The 15,577-nt window shown below is 52.4% G+C and overlaps 1 protein-coding gene across 3 annotated transcripts in view; it reads right to left on the bottom strand.

Moving 5' to 3' along the window:
• The window catches only part of SYNJ2 (synaptojanin 2), a 103,401-nt gene that overhangs the window by 21,661 nt on the left and 66,163 nt on the right, over positions 1-15,577 (bottom strand). For all 3 annotated transcript variants that reach the window (XR_009690679.1, XM_061130224.1, XM_061130225.1), the window contains exons 8-17: positions 15,403-15,575; positions 14,940-15,021; positions 14,183-14,332; positions 13,912-14,077; positions 10,138-10,329; positions 8,682-8,766; positions 7,686-7,826; positions 6,179-6,371; positions 3,920-4,078; positions 1,056-1,212 (exon numbers count right to left, since the gene is read on the bottom strand). Coding sequence is in view for 2 of the 3 variants with exons in the window: in XM_061130224.1 (XP_060986207.1) it covers positions 1,056-1,212; positions 3,920-4,078; positions 6,179-6,371; positions 7,686-7,826; positions 8,682-8,766; positions 10,138-10,329; positions 13,912-14,077; positions 14,183-14,332; positions 14,940-15,021; positions 15,403-15,575 (1,498 nt within the window). In the remaining variant the exon portion in view is untranslated. The remainder of the gene's footprint in view (positions 1-1,055; positions 1,213-3,919; positions 4,079-6,178; positions 6,372-7,685; positions 7,827-8,681; positions 8,767-10,137; positions 10,330-13,911; positions 14,078-14,182; positions 14,333-14,939; positions 15,022-15,402; positions 15,576-15,577) is intronic.

The raw sequence follows: 15,577 nt of genomic DNA, 5'->3' as shown, positions 1-15,577 counted from the left end.
TCAACATGAATGAACGCTGATTACAGAGGAGGGTCCATGTCATGGACTGCCTCCTATCTCAGACTCAGTGGCTCTAACCCCTTGGGCTTGAAATTGTGTCAAGGCGGTCTTGGGGCCTGGGGTAAAAACCCCCTCTCCTGGGACTTCCCTAGTGGTCCTGGGGTTAAGACTGCACTTGTAATGCAGGGGGTGTGGGTTCGATCCCTGGCTGGAAACCAAGATCCCATGTGCCCCGAGGTGCGGCCAAACAAACAAAAAACACTCGTCCTGAGCCGGCAGAGTGGGTGAGAACATGGCAGTCACTGCCGCAGGCGTTCTGCCCCGGGCTTACGGGACACCTGCATCTCTCTGTACAGCAGGAGAGGCAGAGGCTAAGGACACGAAGCTTCTTGCGCAGGTGTCCACAAACTGATCTGGACAAAAACACATCTTCTCAATCTGCAGGCGAGATTTCTGGCCTTTGCAATCTCGGCATCTGTCTCACCAGGACAGTTTACTTGTTTATGTATCAGTTTATAGGTGTTTGAAATTTTAAACAAACTGTACTTCTTGCTGGGCCTCAATCATTCAAAATGCAATCGATGACTAATGGATGAAACTTATCTTTCCCGCGTCTTGCTCATGTGTTGATCTGGAGTTGGGGCTTTCAGCAGGTAAGAGCAGGGCTGAACAAAACGGGCTGGAGAAAGGGCACGAGTGTGAGAGGCAGAGGTGCCCAAGAGGAGGACCCAGGGCCTCGCCCTGGTCCCCACCGGGGACAAAAGGCAGCGGGGTGGGGTGGTGTGGGCAGAGAGCCACGAGGCACATGTGCAGAGACCCAGAAGCCTGCACACTCGCAGGCCACAGTCTCTAGAAAGAGGCCAGAGAGGGGCTCCCTGAAACCACCACTCCCAAAGCTTAGGGGCAACATCTGGAATGAGTTTCATGTAGTTCCGGGTTAACAGGAGCCTTGTTCTCTAAACAGTGAAGAGCACTGGACTAAAGACATGTGATCTCCCCTGTGGCACACGGGTCACCGCCCCCTCTGGGTCTGACGGCGCACACGGGTCACCCACCTGTTCTGTCGGAAGGGTACCTCTTTCTCCACCACAGGACCCTGTCCGTCCAGGCGGGGGTGCGGCACTTGTCACTCGTGTCGTAGGCAGCGGAGCCCACGTCGTACTTGTAGGTGGGTCCAAAGTCAATGGTGCCCTCGTGAAAGTCTTTAAAAATCTATCGGGAGAAGTCACAGGACCATCTCAGTTCTCCTAGGTCATGTACATGACACATACCAGAGGGCATGTTCCAGAGCAGTTCTTTTTGTCCCCAAAGGGACAGAATCTACATCATAGTGGCAGGCATGTCGAAAACAGAACATCTGAATGCCTTTTAATTAGCAAACAAATCATCAATCATCTCTTTGTTCTGCCGACGGACACACCACTGGGTCTCCCACCCCCCTCAGCACCGGATCTGTCACATGGGGGACGGTGACAGACACAGGCAAGGACGTAGCTTCCACGCTGAGGGGACCGTCCAGCCCAGCCCCAACAAGGCTTTGATCCGTATCTGTTAACTAAACCAACTGGCTGTCAACTGCAAATCGGTGCTCGCCAAGGGCGTTTGCCATCTGCGTCTGCGGAGACCGAGCCCCGTGCTGCTGCTGCTGCTGACCTTCAACACCCCGAGGGAGTTCAGGGAGAAGACTCTTGAGAGTCCCTTGGACTGCAAGGAGATCCAACCAGGCCATCCTAAAGGAAATCAGTCCTGAATATTCACTGGAAGGACTGATGCTAAAGCTGAAACTCCAATACTTTGGCTACCTGATGTGAAAAGCTGACTCACTGGAAAAGACCCTGATTCTGGGAAAGATTGAGGGCAGGAGAAGAAGGGGAAGAGAGAGGATGAGATGGCTGGATGGCATCACTGACTCCACGGATATGAGTTTGAGCAAGCTCCGGGAGTTGGTGATGGACAGGGAGGCCTGGCGTGCTGTAGTCCGTGGGGTCACAAAGAGCTGGACATGACTGAGCAACTGAACTGAACTGAGGGAGTTCAGGGTGGAGAGTGAGGTACTCGGTGCTCCAGGGAATCCGGTGGGACAGGTCTTTGATAGATATTTTCAGGAACTGATTTCCTGATCCTAATCCTTGCATCCCTTCATATCAAGAAAATCACTAAATCCCTTCGTTGCTAGCATAAAACCTTTTGTAAAGTGAGCGCTTGATTGCACTGAACTCCTCCTTCACCATAATCTTATATATTGAATTTTCCCCACTGCCTCTTTGGAGCAGTCTCTCAGAGGTGCTGTCTCCCAGGCTGTTGTCCTCATTTTGTCCCAAATAAAACTTAATTCACAACTCTCACGTTGTGATCTTTTTAGTTGACATGGGTAAGGAGCAGCTCAGATGGAAGCCCAGTTCTCCTCTGTCTTCACTTAACCCTGGTCCAGCCCTGATGCTGTGGGCAGACAGGGAACAGACGCTCACTCAGTGTTTGAGTGGAAGGGTATGGAGGACACTGGAGGGAGGACAGAAGAAGGACCCTTAACAGAAAGGCCCTCTGGCCTCTGCCCTCTGGCCATCACCAGCGACCCAGGTCACCAAGAGGGACGACAGAAAACCCGTAGGAATGACCAGATATCGCTGCAGAAGGGGTCTTACCCCCCCTGCCCGCACCATCTAACCTGCTGCGTTTTCACCAGGTGAATGGGACTAGCTGCGCTTCCCTCCCCCTCAGCCCATCCTGCTAGGAAGTAAACAGGTGCTGAGATGTGGAGGCCCGCCAGTGTGATGAACTGAAGACAGATCTTACAGCTGAAGCTTCCGTGTGACGTCGTGACCTGAGGCGGCACTAAAAACCTGCACGGGGTCGTACAAGGGAAGTCTGAGCTGAACTCAGACGGTCTCAGGCTGTATCATGGCTCTGTTTACGGACTGTGTGATCTTGGCCACGTTATGTGACCTTGGCCTCAGTCTTCTTATCTATAAAATGGGCATAACACCTAATCTGTAGGATGGTCTTGAGGATTATGTGTACAAATCAGTATGAGAAGTGTATCAGTGTATTAAACGAATTTGTTAGCATGTTCACTAACAAGAAACAGAGATATCACCAAAATGAACTGTTCTGAGCAGAGTCTAGCATGTCACTTGCTGGTTTAGTGCACCCGACATACAGCCGTTCTTACGAGCCTCAGTCCAAGTACAGGGTGCTTGGACTGTGTACATCAGACCTGCCATCCTCATTAGCTGTGTGCGCAGAGGCTGATGTGGGGCTGTTTGAAGCAGCTTGGATTCAAACTGAGGCAGCCACTTACTCCCTGGGAAGCCCTGGACCAGGGTTCAGCTTGTCAGGAGGAGGAGGGGATGGCTTCCTGCCCCTCCAACCACAGAGGCGCCTCCCACCCTGACCTCCTCCGGTGGCTTACGTGTAGCCAGGGTCCTTTCATATAGCGACAGCCCCTCTGGCCACGAGGAGACACAGACCGTGACTGCGGCCACAGAAAGTAGAAGCAGGACACGAGTGTGGATGGATGCTCACGTGTCTCTAGCTTCTTATGCCGGGCACGTTTTCTACCATATCAGAATCAGTTAAATCCATGCATGAAGCTTAATTTGCAAACACAAGCGTGTACATTCAGTAGATGCTGTTCCATCCTGGGGGCTCCCAGGTGGCGGTAGTAGTAAAGAACCCGTCTGCCAATGCAGGAAACAGAAGAGACACAGGTTTGATCCCTGGGTCAGGAAGACCCCCTGGGGAAGGAAATGGCAACCCACTGCAGTATTCCTGCCTGGAGAATCCCATGGATAGAGGAGCCTGGCGGGCTAGAGTCCACAGGGTCACAAAGAGTCGGACAGGACTGAAGCAACGTAGAATGCACGCGTGCACATTCCACAGTGGAGCAGGTGTTAAAAACTATTTCAAAAGCACGACTTACTTTTCCACTTGACTTCTGCAGCTGTAGCTGATCAAATTCCAGAAGCTTCTTCCAGTCTTGGCGTTTAACAAAATAGAAGACTTCTTCGTAAGTGAGATCAATGCGGTAGTTGAAATCACCACACCAAAACACATAATCGTGAGAGAAAATGTTTCTTCCCTAAGTCATAAAAAGAAAGAAATCCTGATGATTTGATCCATCTTGCAAGGAATGTGGGAGGGGGGAAAACCAAATTCACTATACAGAAGGTAAGCCGATATGTTTTTCTTAAAATGTTATTTTTAAAACAAGAGTCTGCTAAAGCATCTCATTTTTCACTAATGCCATAAAAACCTACTGATAGACTTGCACACGGCTTACTTTTTACATCTTAAATAGTGTTTTTGAGTGGTCTGGGGAAAGCCCCAACCCTAATACTAGGCGCATGATGGCCAGTATTCACTCTGCCCATCAGATCTCGGCCACTAGGTTTTACCCCTGCTTCATTATGTCTGTATCCGAAGAACAATGGCCCAAATATTCAGTGTTATGAGAATGAGGTTTAAGAAAATAAGTACAAATGCTCAGGACATGCAACTCTGTCAAAGCCGGTGGATTTCATACATTTTTATCCTTGATCCTCCATCACTCCCCTTGATCGGTCCCCCTGCCCCCAGCCCGCCCAGTCAGCTCTGTGTCCGCATCCAGGGCAGCCCTGTCGATCGCAGACATCTTCCCCTTCCCCACCCAGGAATCACAACAATAGCAGCGCAGTATCTGCTGCCCACAACGCTGGGCTCTGTTCTGGGGCGCCCCGTCCTCACACTGGCCCTACCAAGCACATACTCTTGGTCCTCTAGCAGATTAAAAGGAAAGAAAAAGTTCAGAAACTTTGCTGAAGGTTACACCACTAGTCCACGATACAGACAAGATATGAACTCAGATCTGCCATGCTCCAAAACCTGTTTCTGTTTTTCTACTACACTGCATGGTACTTCCACTCTCCTCAGCCCACAACAATATTCTGGACAGAAGACTGAAATTATCACAGCCCAATAAAAGAACCGTGCAGAGCAGCCCTGCCTAAAAGAACATTCCATAGTGATGGAAAGGGTCTGAACCTCAGCTGTCCAAATCCCAGCCACGTGGGGCCATGCACGTGAAGTGCAGCCAGTGTGACTGAGGGCTTTTAGCTTTATTTTATCTATTTTACATTTAAATAGCTACTTGTGGCTAGTGGCTACTCTATTGAACAGCACAGGTATAGAGTATGGGTACCCTCAATATTTCTACTGAAAAAGACCTCTATTATAAACTCTTTAATTATTGAAACTGTGTCCCATGTTTGCTATTTCAAAATAGCACTCTTCAAGTGAGAAGGGTTGGACTTTACTTTTTTTTAAGTTACACGGGCACAAAAAGAAAATATTAGTCCTACATAATCTGGAAAACTACAATGACAAATTTCCCAACTCACTTCTTTCTTTTTATTCCAAGAAATAAAAGCTTCAACAAGGATTATAGCTCTTCTTCATGAGAACTAAGGAATTCTTGCCTTGAGTGCAGGCCAGTAATCAGTTTTAAGGGATCTGGCCTCACATGGAAGAGCTCTGTGACCCAGCCGTGTCTCAGACAGAATCCGTGGCAGGAACGGCTGAAGTCTACCCTCACTGCTGGGGAACAGGTGTGTCTGCAGGGGGCTGAAGGTGTGCGAGACCATCATCTTTGCACAGAGAGGAAAACATTCAAATCTGAATTCGAAGAGATGCCCCGGCTTCAGAATGAAAACTTCGGAACTCCCGCTAGAGGGCGGCATGACTCATGATATTGGCAACCAAGAAACCAGACCAGGATCCAGGGGCTCCCGAGTCAAGAAATGGACTGGTTTCGAAACCAGTCTTTTCCGAACCACCGCAAGAAGATGCATGTGAGTCTCAGGAAAACCAAATTGTACACTGGGTTTGGATTCAAACGCTCTTCACTAGCTTAAGACAGAGCACGGCACACGGGTTCTCCTTCCCAGCTCCACGCAGTTGCATTAGAATAAGAACACGCAGGGTGAGTCAGCATGTTCAGAAAGTTACAGAGAAACAGGGGGAGCCGAACACTCCTGGGTTGGACGTCCCGCTCACCTCTATCTCAGCTTCCCTGGCCGGTTCCCCCACCTGAAGTGCTGAGCCCCCCAGGGCAGGGATGCTCCTAGAGCCGTGTGCCCCACCCTTCTGCAGCAGCTCAGGGCACCCGAGCCGGGACCCAGCCACCGCCCACCGCCCTGCTCACCATGGGGAAGCTCAGCTTCTGGGTGATCTCCCTGTAGTCCTCATTCCGCTCCTTCACTTGCGACTGCCCGGCGGTCAGGTGGCAGCAGACGAAGCAGAAGCTGCTGCTGTGGAACTGGAAGCGGATGGCCACGGCGCCCTTGTTCCCTGCCTTCCCTCCCATCCCCGTCTTCACCGTGTCGATCGCCACATCCCTGGAACAGAGAATGCACTGTTGTAGCCCCGCGTCCCGGGAAACAAACTCACTCAGAAGGACAATGCAGATAGTGGAGTGCAGTTTATTACACTGGCGGGGCCAAGGCAGAGTCTCCTCTTAGCCAAGGACTCCGACCACTTTTTGTGAAAACCTTATATACCCTAAGTGTACTTGCTCAAACCCACCTCCCCAAATTCCTTGAAACTTAGTCGGGACAAGGTAAAAGAGAGGTTCGATCAAAGTTAACCCATGATTCAGGTGTCACAAGACTAGATAAACAGTGGATATTTATCAATAGGCCTGTGGTCATATCCTAATAAACATAATGGAATCTACCACTTTCTTCTGTTACAGAGATAATTAGCATATTCTTTTAGGCAACGGAAAGTCCAAGTACAAGTCCTGAGGTTCTTTCATCCGGGGGGTCTGGTTTTCCATTGGTATGCCATTCTTATAGACAGCGGGCCCAAAGTTCAGAGTCCGTTGGGAAGGGCAACCATGCGTGTAGCCTAATGTTCTCAGCCTGGCCTAAGATGGAGCCCAGCTCTGTCTGTTTCCTCCTTCACAGAGCATTTTGCCCTCTAGGTGCTGCCCTGGGCAGTCTGTGGTCCTTGACCTCCAAGGAGATGCACAACCAGTGTGACCCTATTGGGTTCAGGGGTCAGGCCAGCTCAATGCCAGGTATCGGCAAAGAGAAAGACTGGTGGGGATTCTAACAATATGAGTGAGACCAGGGAGCAAGGGAAGGCTATGAGACAGCTGAGGGAGAAGGGGAGTTTCTCCCCACCTTAAAACACACATGCATGCATGCATGCACACACGCCCTTTCCTAAAAGACATCCTGTTCCAAGGCTTTTCCCCTTACGACATTCACAAAGCTGTCACTTTGGAGACTGAGGAATGGGGTGAGTTTCTGCCCACACATCTTTTGAAATGTAGAATTCTTTTGAAAAGAGACAACAACTCATTTCCTGATGAGTTACCTAGCTCTAGGTCAGAGATTTCCTGTCTAACACTTCGGCGAGGAACCCCTTCCCTGGGCCCAACTGAGCCTGGCTGACAGCGATGGTGAAACGCTCCTCCTAAAAGGGTCTGGCTTCCTGAGCTAGAAGTTCCCATCGAGGCTTTACAAACGCTAGACAATATTCTATTCAGCCTGGTTTTTCCCCGGGGGATGTGTTACATTTGACTAAAATAATGGCAGGTCCTGATTCCTGCTGCAGGAAGTGGGGGGGTAGGGTGGGGGTGGGAAGGAAGTCGGAATAAAACAACCCTGGGTTCCCCCATCTGTCCGTAAATGAAATGTTCTTACCTGACGAAGGGGACGTGGTACGGGCGCACAAAGATGTAAAGACAGACGCCCACCAGCTGTGCCGAAGTCAAGAGAATGTACCGATGAGAGCGCGAGATGGCTTTCTGGAGCTGCTCACCCCACATCTTCCTGTTGGTGGTACTGGAGAAGAGAAAGCAATGATGCTATTCAGTTAGCTGGACGCAGGATCTCCCACCTGGAGACTCCTCCAGCCCTGAGCTGGTTCTTTTTTACCAAACTGACGTCATAGCACTTGCACACCTGCATTGGTGCCCTGTGAGCCTCAATCCCTATAGTGTACTATCCATGTATCTCTGGTTGTGTTCCGCACATCCCCTCTACCCCTGCCACCTGCCACCCAGCACAGGGCCTTACTCATAAGACCTCCACGTGTGCGTGCTAAGTCACTTCAGTCTTGTCCGACTCTTTGTGACCCCACGGACTATATGTAGCCCGCCAGGCTCCTCTGTCTGTGGGATTCTCCAGGCAAGGATATACTGGAGTGGGTTGCCATTTCCTCCTCCAGGGGAATCATCTTGGACCAAGGATCAAATCAGAGTTTCTTAGGTCTCCTGCATTGGCAGGTGGGTTCTTTACCACTAGACCTCCGAAGAACCAGGTTTTATTATTAGTTCAGAAAGTGCCTTAAAATGGACTAGGAACGAAAGAGTCCAGCTGAGTTCATACCAAATGCTAATCCAGTGGTTTTCTTTCCTTTCTAGGGGTTTCTTACACCTTGCCCTCTCTTACCTTTCCCCAGGAAATGTGAGTCAGTCCCCGCCCAGCCCAGCCACGCCCTTGGGGCTCAGACACACTGCAGGCAGTGGCAGCGTGGTGACTCAAAGCTCCAGGCCAGGCAGCAGCAGCTCCCGAAGCACAAAGCCTCCCCCACCCTTCCTTCTATTCCCTCAATCGGAACACAGGCAGCAGCACCAAGGGTCGCAGGTTAGCGGCCGCCCTGGCTCAGGACCTTACACCCCAGGCCTGGCCGCCCACCTGGCGTTGACGATGTTCCCCGCACTCAGCTCCACCATCTCTTCGAACCCCACGGCAAATATGTCAGCCGGACTGCCGCTGTCATCTGCAGAACAAGCAGAAGATAGAGGAAATCAGACCCGCAGGGGCGGTGTGGGCCAGCGCCCTGCGGCCTGGGAAAGCCCTCCCGGCCGGCCACAGGTGAGCACACGGCCACCTCCCTCCAGCTCCCACAGTGCACACGGCCCTCCCCTGCCTGCATCCTGGGAACATCGCTGACCTCTCTGTGGCTTGCTCTGCAAAAGGGACGGTTTAATGGTCACCCTGAAGGGTGGTTGTGAAGTCAGAGGACACGTGGAAAGTGCCTGGACTCACAACTTCCATGCCAGCAGACCTGCCTGCCCCCCATCCACCACCCACTAAGCCCGAAGCTCCCGGGGGGTGGGGGGCATTGGCACAAGCCTGCGTGGCCCTCAGTACTCTCACAGCCCTGGGCCAGCCCCTCTGGGTTAATGTCCGACTGTGGTCCTCTCCCAGGGGGCTGGTGTCCTGGGGGTCAGGGGATGGACCTGCTCTGATGAAGTCTGCCCCAGAAATGCTGGTTTACAGACCTCAGAGCTAGCAGAGGGGCTTTTCATCAGCTCTTTGTTCAGCTCTTCATTCCCTCTAATGGGGGGCCTTTGGTGAACAGACACCCTGGGGCCACCTGCCACATCCCTCTCGACGAGCCCTAAGCCATCCCCGTGACTCTGAGCCATGTCCTTGCAGTATCCTGCCCCCCGCCCCATGCAGACAGGTCACGGACCGTGGGAACGGGGCTCTGGGCTCTGATCATCTTCAAGGTCCATTAGTGCAGCTCCCCACCTGCCCCCAGCAACTGCACACAGCAAGCAGGGATCTGGCCCACGAGGCTTTCCAGAACCCATATGAGCAGGAGAAAAGTCAAAGGCCTAGATAAATGGCTGACTCTCAGAGAAAAAGCACGTGTTTGGATCCTGACCTCTAAGGCCGTTAAATATTACCTTGCATGACATAGGATAAAACGTGAGATGTCCAACCTCTCCATTATTTTATTCTTAAAAGCGGACACAACTGCTTTGTGACTGCTCAAGCAGACATGTGTCAACACGGGGGGTCTGGGAAAAGGCAGGGGTGTGTGTCCTGGGTCAGGGCGTGGGCCCAGCCCGGCATCTCACTCACTTATTACAGCCCAAAGGCTCTAGTTATCGAAACCGAAAAAGTGCAAAATCCACGTGTGAAGAGAAAAGCGAGATTCACCGCTTGGGTAACCCTTCCAAACATTTGGAAAGGAAAAGGTGCCACATATGTAACTTGCCAGACATCTTCTGGAAAGTCAGACCACAGCGTTTGCTAAACGTTCTGAGGAGCGAGAAGGCCAAGGACCCGACTTCCCACCTGCGGGTGAGGCCCGCAGCGAGGGGGTCTACACTGGTCACCCCGACCCGGCCGCACTCACCAGGGGGTCCGGCGACTCGGCAGAGCGAGGGTGCGTCCAGCAGCCAGTCGGCCAGCTCGGCCGTGCCCAGCAGGTTACTCTTGAACTGCTTCCCGCCGTTCACATTCCAGGTGCCCACAGCCACGCGCACCGGCTTGAAATTCGTGAACTCCGACTGGCGCTCCGACATGGCTCTCAGGATCTTGGGAGTCACTATCGGGGGGCACAGAAAGGGCATGTCTGGCTGCACCCCGATCCTCATGCATTTCCCCAGCACCCCCAGAAACCCAGCCAGGCCTGCTGCCGGAAAGGGATGCCGAGGCCATCCACAGAGACCAGTGGCCGTGCCTTATGAGGATGAGGCTAAATCCCACCATGAGCAGAGCACCTCCCTGAGGTCGTTCTGCCGCAAGGTCCCCTCTACACCCTTCCCCCAGCAGAGCCACACGGGCTGTGACATCAGGTCACAGGGACGCGCATCCTCCGCGGTCACTCCACGATCCCACGGTAATTTCATCAATGGGCTCCCTGCAGCTTCCCGCACAGAACTACGGCTCTGACACCCACCTTTGCATTCTCTCCCTTCCAGTCCAAGCACCAGCAGCGGTTTGTTGTACCCCAGACTCAAGCCTTTTAAAAACCATTACTCTGAACCCGGTCCATCCTCTAGATGGCCAAAATATATTCCATTTTTTAAACCGGGCACTTAACCCAAATCTCCATCACATACACTTTGCTATGAAATGAGACGCCGTGTACTACCCAGAGTTTCTTTCCACTTGTCCTGAGGTGGCCTTGTCTCCAGGGTTGACACGAAAGTCACCTTGGCTATCAGAAGCCAAATAGGAATCTCCCCAGTAACGGAGGAATAAAAGCTGAAAAGGGGTGTGATGCCATTTTCAGCATGGGCAAACTAATTTTTCAAAAACTCCAAAAATTTCTAAGACAAGAGTTATACACCTTTATAAGGAAAACTGCTAGGTTTCCCCTTCTTTTCCATGAACCCTATAATGTTTTACAGGCTCTAGGAAAGTGGTCCCCAACCTCTTTGGCATCAGGGACCAATTTTTGTGGAAGACAGCTTTTCCATGGGCCAGGGAAGGAATGGGGTGGAGTGGTTTCAGGATGACTCAAGTGCATTATATTTATTGTGCACTTTATTTCTATTATTGTTAGATCAGCCCCACCTCATATCATCAGGCATTAGATCCCGGAGGTTGGGGACCCCTGCTCTAGGGGAGAGTGAAAGTGTTAGTCATTTAGTCGTGTCCAACTCTTTGTGACCCCACGGACTGTAGCCTGCTGGGCTGCTCTGTCTGTGGGATTCTCCAGGCAAGAATACTGGAGTGGGTTGCCATGCCCTTCTCCAGAGGATCTTCTTGATCCAGGAATCGAAACCCGGGTCTCCTGCATCGCAAGCAGATTCTTTACATCTGTGCAACCAGGGAAGCCCTAGGAGGTAAGAAGCCACTAAAAATTTCCCAAAGAAACCCCCAACTCACTTTTATGTGGAATCTTCAACACATCCCCACACACGTGCCTACAGACATATACAAACTTTAAGAAAAAATGAACTCACAGATGCAGAGAACAGTTGCCAGAGGCTGGGGTGGAAGTAAGGGGCAGTGAATCAAGGTGGTCAAAAGGTACAAACTTCTAGCTATAAAATAAGAAGCCTGGGGATGTGATGTACAGAGCGATGATTGTAGCTAACAGCACTGTATTATACATTCGACAAGTGCTGAGAGTAGATCTTAAAAATACTCATCACAAGTAAAAAAAAAAAACTTTTGTAACTATCTGTGGTGATGGACGTGAACTAGAATTATCATCGTGATGACCACCTAGGCAGAATATTAAAAAGAAGAGACCTTTGTCCACAAAGGTCCGTCTAGTCAAGGCTATGGTTTTTCCAGTAGTCCTCTATGGATGTGAGAGTTGGACTATAAAGAAAGCTGAGCGCCAAAGAATTGATGCTTTTGAACTGTGGTGTTGGAGAAGACTCTTGAGAGTGCCTTGGACTGCCAGGAGATCCAACCAGTCCATCCTAAAGCAGATCAGTCCTTGGTGTTCATTAGAAGGACTGATGTTGAAGATGAAACTCCAATACTTTGGCCACCTGATGTGAAGAGCTGACTCATTGGAAAAGACCCTGATGCTGGGAAAGATTGAGGGCAGGAGGAGAAGGGGATGACAGAGGATGAGATGGTTGGATGGCATCTCTGACTCGATGGACATGAGTTTGGGTAAACTCTGGGAGTTGGAGATGGACAGGGAGGCCTGGCGTGCTGCAGTTCATGGGGTCGCAAGGAGTCAGACATGACTGAGCGACTGAATTGAACTGAGTTCGCAACACATACAAATAGCAAATCATTATGTTATACACCTGAAACTAATATGTCAAGTATAACTAACTGAAAAAAAAGAAAAAAAGAAAGAAACCTCTAGCTACTGAGGGAACCGTGACAGTCCTGTCCCTAAGCGTGGAAGGTAGCCTACCTACTGGAAGATTTCTAGGGTCCCGGGTCATAACAGAAACAGGAGGCTACCCTCAGGGGAGAGTCCCTACAAATGACATGTGGCAATGGGACCAAGAACGCTTTCTAGCTGAGAAAGATCCCTGGAGTAAGTTAACATTCAAAGACATCAGTTCCTGGGGAGCCCACTCTCTCTCTCCCAGCCTCTCAGTTTAGAAAACAGTCCAAACTAACAAAGAAGGAGCGTGAGTACTTCCATGAGTCCAGAAGAACAGGCTCCTGGGAACCAGAGTGACAGCTGGTACCATGTAAACAATTTTATCTTCTGTATATTGTGGAGCTCGACCTTCAGGGTGGGGAGGGACCACTCCTCCTGGGGTTAAGCCACTTCTCAGACTCAGCCAGAGCCTGTTCCGTGCACACAACTAGTCCTGAGCTGCGCCTCCTCTTTCCGGCCCCCACTCCCTGGAGGCGATGTCCTCCCAGGAAGGAGATCCAACCAGTCCATCCTAAAGGAAATTCACCCTGAATATTCATTGGAAGGACTGATGCTGAAGCTGAAGCTCCAATACTTAGGTTACCTGATGCAAAGAGCTGACTCACTGGAAAAGACCCTGATGCTGGGAAAGACTGAGGGCAGGAGGAGAAGGGGGCAACAGAGGATGAGGTGGTTGGATGGCATCACAGACTCAATGGAAATGAGTCTCTGCAAACTTGGAGATAGTGAAGGACAGGGAAGCCTGGTGTGCTGCAGTCCATAGGGCTGCAGAGTCAGACACAACTGAGCAACTGAACCTCATCATCCCTGGACAAGGTACCATCCACGTAGAGCCCATGACTGTAGCCCAAAGCTCCACAGAGTTACTCCAGCCAGCCAGTGCCACACTATCTACCCTGCCCAACTTTTCCTATGAAAACCCCAAAAACAACCATGGCTTAAGCTCCCTTCTGCCTCCTGACCACCCTGGGGTTCTCTATGTGGCCTTGCGCAGCATCTCCAGGACTTGTGAGATAAATGACTATGTTCTCCTGAGCCTCTCCTCAGCCTCCGCTTGCAGCTGCACCTGGCTGAGCATCTCACACAAAACACGACAGCTGGCCGCTTAGATCAGCTGGTCAGACCATGAGACGAGTCAAGCTGGGGTCAAGGGTCAGATTCTGAGCACAGAAGCTCGCTTGCTCAGGGGCTGCCAGCCACATGTCATCTAGGATTATGTGAGGGTAGCCAGGCTGGCTGGACCCGCCACATGCCCTCCGGATGGCAGGGCAGCCAGACTCATACAACCCCCCCAGTTCCAGGTGAGTGGGAGCCCCTCACCCAGCAGGGCCGGGTTGTCCAGCAGCATCCTCCCTTTGTCCGCAGACTCCTCGCTGTAGACGTCCCCGACCAGCAGCAGCTTGATGGCCTCCTGCTTCACCCCGTCGAAGAAGTTGGACTGGATCGTGCGAGACACGGACCGGGCCCCATCCTTCAACTTGCCCACCTGCCACCGGCCAGACAACAGACAGACAAACAGACAGCCGTGAGAGGGGCCTGCGTGGGCCCCCACCCGCCCGCCCGCCCACCACCCCCAGGGGCCTGGCCCTACCTTGGCCTTCCCCTCCAGGGCCCGGCTGCCCGTGAACATCTTGCTCAGGCTGTGCCCGTTCAGAGACCACATGGCCTTGAAGGACTCCACGAAGCGGTCAGCGATGGGCCTTGAGTTCAGCCCGAGGCTCTCAAGCTGTAGATGGAGGACCTGGGAGAGGCAGAGGGGCCAGCGGTCACTGACATCCCCCCCAGAAGCTGCCCACGGTGCCATCCCGCCGTGAGCTCCTACTCAGGGATTGCGGGGCTGACTCTGTGCCCTCAGAGAACAGGGCCCCCTCGCAGCAGAGGATGGGGCTTCCTGCCACGGTCCATCCGACTTCATCTACACCACCCAGCCCTCCCCTGAGACCCCCAGCAAGCAGGACAGCCAAGGCTGGATGGTGGGCATCACTGACCCCACGCCTCCTCCCAGCAGGGAGCCAGAAGAGGTCATCCGGGCAGCAGGCTGCAAACCCAGCCTCACCTTCAGGCAGCCTTACTCTGCCTTCGTCCATGGAAAGGTCCACAACAATCCCTACACCCTATCTTTTCTCCAGGTGTCATCTGTGGACCACCGTGTCTTGGGTGCCTTCCAAAGAGCGTGTGAAAGGCCCATCACATCACTAGCCACCTGACCACTTGGTGAGACCCCTCTCTAGATGCCGGGCACATGGCTGTCCCCTCCCCACGGTGACCACAAGAGCCCACGAGGGTGCTGAGCCCAGCCCATCCCCCTGACGGCCCAGGACAGGTCACAGATGGCCCGAGAGACAGACCTCGAGGGCGATGAAGCTTTGCACCGCGTTGGTTCGGTCCAGGCAGTCGAGACAGTTCATCCGCAAAGTGCCTTTCTGAAAACTTAGGAAACCAAAGGATATGAGTTACAAGTTGTGCTAGAAGAAGCCGTGGCTGTGGCACAGTGGCCTGTGGGGCTGCAGGCCCCCAAGGAAACTCATCAAGAGAGGACCCCTCACCTCCTGCCTGGTCGCCCACCGCCACCGAGAGCCCACGCCTGCAGCCCGGAGTCACCGGCATGACGCAGACAAGCTGATTCTAGGCTGCCTGCCCGGCTCTGTCTTTCCCATGGAAACCTCAGTGGAGGCTCCCCGACGGTACACGTCACAGGTCTGCCCACCGGCGGAAGCAGGAGCAGCGAGGTTGGGGGCGGTGCGTTCCCGAGAGAGGCCCGCCCCTTGGCCAGCCCACCCAGAGGGAGGACAGGACACAGCTGAGACTCACCGGGGACTTACATTCTCGCCCCTGGTGAACACGTCAAAGTCATCCCAGTGCAGCTTCAAGTGGGGCCGCAGGAGGTTCTCCAATTTCTCGAGCTTCCCGCCTTTGGCAAACTGATGGAAGTCAAAGTTGATCATAGGCGTGTCGCCGGCGTGGCAGGAAGCCCAGAGCAGCTTCT

Source organism: Dama dama, chromosome 26, assembly GCF_033118175.1.
Source record: "Dama dama isolate Ldn47 chromosome 26, ASM3311817v1, whole genome shotgun sequence".
In the NCBI taxonomy this organism is placed as follows: Eukaryota; Metazoa; Chordata; class Mammalia; order Artiodactyla; family Cervidae; genus Dama; species Dama dama.
This window is presented reverse-complemented; position numbering and strand designations above follow the sequence as displayed.